Source organism: Zingiber officinale, chromosome 9A (assembly GCF_018446385.1).
Source record: "Zingiber officinale cultivar Zhangliang chromosome 9A, Zo_v1.1, whole genome shotgun sequence".
In the NCBI taxonomy this organism is placed as follows: domain Eukaryota; kingdom Viridiplantae; phylum Streptophyta; class Magnoliopsida; order Zingiberales; family Zingiberaceae; genus Zingiber; species Zingiber officinale.
In genome coordinates, this window is record NC_056002.1 from 88,836,487 (window position 1) to 88,840,061 (window position 3,575).

Sequence of the window (3,575 nt, forward strand, 5' to 3'; positions counted from 1 at the left end):
GATCAGGTATGTTGGTCCCACCTCAATGGAGTTAACCTTCCCTTAGGCCAGGTTTAACCCATCTTGACTTTGGAACCACGAGACACGCAGGGACTGATGGAAACCGCCGTATCACTTATCAAATTTTCATTTGCTTTGTCATATCAAGCAACTAGCTAGGATTAGCAGCCACTATGTAGTTTAATTAACCCTTCATAAAAAAAAATTATATATGTAGTTTAACCATATGATGAAACGAGTTTTGGCATTGATCTTCGTTTCTTATTTAATTTCATCTTATTGTGTGTTATAGTAGCGCCAAAAAGTCATACTTTTCATTCAATTCCGAACTTCCAACCGTGTAAGATAATCGCATGCATTACAGGAAGATCACCAAACTGAACATGTAGACATGCAATCATAATAAACCTCCCATTAATTATCAATCATAATAAACCTCCATCACAGAACGCAACCCCAAAGTGGTCATCATTTTGTAGTCCTTAAACCCTGCAGCTGTGAAAATATTCCTCCACTCTGCTTCACATCGTTCCTTACCTGGAGTAGCCCCCATAATATATAAATCGAACAGAAGCTTTGTCTGCTGCATTTTATAATCAGAAGACGACGACGTGCCTTGATCACGATCAATATCATCATATTCTGATTGCTCCATCACCATCTCAATAATTATCACTTTTCCACCTCGCATTTTACAAGGAATTGCCTCTTTGCACCTTTGTAGTATTCTCACGCAGTCCTCGTCGCTCCAGTCATGCAGCACCCACTTAAGCAGGACAGCGTCGGCATGAGGAATAAACTCGAACATGTCTCCGGCGACCACCTCCACCTTCCTCGAGATCGTCATCTCCTGCTGCAGCAATGAGTCCACCACGTGCGGGAGATCAAGCACGACGCACTTCACCTGCGGGAAGGCCTCCGCCACCGCCGCCGCCATCCCGCCTGTGCCCCCTCCGACGTCCACCAACGACGTTAGGCCGCTGAAGATGTGGCCGCCGTGCTCGTCCCCGACGAGCATCTGCGCGACCAGGCGAGTGTCGCAGGCCATCGCCTCGTTCAGCAGAACGTTGAACGCGGGGCTTCGTGCCGCGATCTCGAACGGCGTCGCCGCGTGCTCCGCCTCGAAAGAGGTGGAAACGTCGTCCGGCGAGGTCAACCACCGGCTTAGGCTTTGCCATGGGTTCACTAGCAAAGGGTCGAGCATAAAGCTTAGCAAAGGCGTGAGACTCTCTGTTTGACTCTGCACGAGAAGGGAAGCAGAGATGGGAGTGAGGCCGTAGGCTTCTTCTACTTCGCCGAGCTTTGATCTCGTGAAGAGGCCGGACTGGACGAGGAGGCACATGAGGCGGCGGAAGGGGTCGGTTTTGGCCGGCGGGATGGAGAGTTGGGAGAGGAGAGTAGACAGAGGGATCCCGGGGTGATGGCGATTGCTGGTATTGACTTGGTTGATGACGTCTGCAATTCTGAGGTCGACGGCGCACTTGAGGGCCATGGAGTTGATGTGGGCGAGCGCGGTGTTCAAGAGATGGGCGTGGGCATCCCACAGCAGCTGCTGCTGCTCCTTTTCATCACTATTGCTTTGCTGCTTCGGCGGCAATGATCTCATATTGTTCCTCTCGATCGATGCCGTGCTATGTCTCTTCGTATTTCCTGTCTCCTATATATAAACAAACGTACGTGAATCATATGAAAGGCATTTTCCAAGAAAAAAAAACAATGTATTGATGTGTAATTCACGTTGCGGCATTTTTTTTGTTCTAATAAATAAATAGATAAAACACCATGCACGTACTCGTGGGATAAAATAGTAAAATTCTAGAGATAGAAACAAAAACATGAATAATTACGAGCCATTTGTAAATTAACTAATATGTGGTTAGTTTGAGGAATTTTCTTTTTAAAAAATAAATAAAACAAAAAATACCACATGGGATACAATAATAATTTCTTTATATTTATAGGTGGAAACTGGAAAATGAAACATGAATGAATATAATATAATCCATTTTAGAAATTAGTATATTATTTTTTAGCTGCAGCAAATGGATATATAGAAACATAATTTGTTGGAACAGACATGGAACGGTCAAAATGGGCATTCAGGCACAAGAACTCTCACGCCGTTCTAAAGTTATGATAAATAACATGGTTTAATTTGGGATGCCATTCCTAGAGGTGATGATAGCCCAAGAATGGAATGGCTAGAACCGAACAGAGATCTTAATTAATTGATTTAGTACTTTGGATTTCAATTTTTTAAGATCGGACTTTATTTTAATTCCAACCAACGTCTTAATTAATTGATTAAGAAATGTTGAATATCAATTTTTTTACTAACTTTACTTTTCTTTCCATCTTTTTTAATATTTTATTTATATTTGAAAAAAAAATCACATGCATTATCACATGATGTATTTTCCCAGTTTTGTCGATACTATTGATTAATTGATTAAGAAGTCTGGGATTACTTTTCATTAACGGATGTCTTGATTAATTACTTAAGAAGCTTTGGATATAATTGTTTATTAACTTTGATTTTTTTTTAATCTTTTAATGTTTTGTCTATATTTTAAAAAATAATCACATGCACAGTCATATAATATTTTTTTTCCTACCCATTGTCAATAATACGTCCGGCTTGATTAATTGATTAAGAAGTCTTGGACTCCAATTTTTTATAATTTAACTTTACTTTTAATGTATTGATTAATTGATTAAGAAGTCTTGAACTCCAATTTTTTATAATTTAACTTTACTTTTAATGTATTGATTAATTGATTAAGAAGTCTTGGACTCCAATTTTTATAATTTAACTTTACTTTTAATGTATTGATTAATTGATTAAGAAGCTTTGAATACCATATTTTTTACTAACTTTGCTTTTTTTCAATGTTTTAGGCTCTATTTATTTAGGAGTAATGTAATTAAGTTTTTAATATAATAAAATTTGTAATATAATATAATATAATATAATTAATATTACATTACTATGTTTGGATAAAAAGTTTTATATAATATAATCAAGCTTATAATGTAATAAAATTTATAATGTAATGTAATATAATTAAAATTACATTGCTAAGTTTAATCAAACAATTGTATACTATGTAGATTATATTCTTTTATTTAATGTTTATTATTTTTTATAAAGAATGTAAGTCATATTATTATAAAATAATGTCAATGAAACGCTCCTGGTAAATGCATTGTAAGTTGTCTATGGCTTTCGTCAACTAAATGTACATCTCTTTGTGCGTCTACTCTCCTCCATCACTTCTCTGAATCTAGAGACATCAGATCCCAGATTCATTGATTCAAGTGACTGATTGATTGATTGTTTTGAAAATGAATTACCTGAGCTGATTCATGGAAGATTAGAGAATCTCAAGCTCCATGGCAGGGTCATGCTTCTACAGGAAGCGCCAGCCTTATGTCTGTTGTAGGGTGGTGAAGTCCCTGGTTGCCACTGCCAGGCAAAGCTAGAAGAGTCGTGACGCATTGCAAAGCATGGCCAGCTTTAGCCCGTCCATGACCATCGTCGCACTCACCCACTAGGCTACCACCGCTACTTCGAT

General features: G+C 38.4%; 1 protein-coding gene across 1 annotated transcript; it reads right to left on the bottom strand.

Annotated features, from left to right (window-relative positions):
- Positions 1 to 337: 337 nt before the first annotated feature.
- On the bottom strand, positions 338 to 1,613 carry LOC122021355 (trans-resveratrol di-O-methyltransferase-like). Its single transcript, XM_042579476.1, has one exon. The coding sequence runs from the start codon at positions 1,604 to 1,606 to the stop codon at positions 422 to 424; it is 1,185 nt and encodes a 394-aa protein (XP_042435410.1). The 5' UTR covers positions 1,607 to 1,613; the 3' UTR covers positions 338 to 421.
- Between the last annotated feature and the right edge of the window lie 1,962 nt (positions 1,614 to 3,575).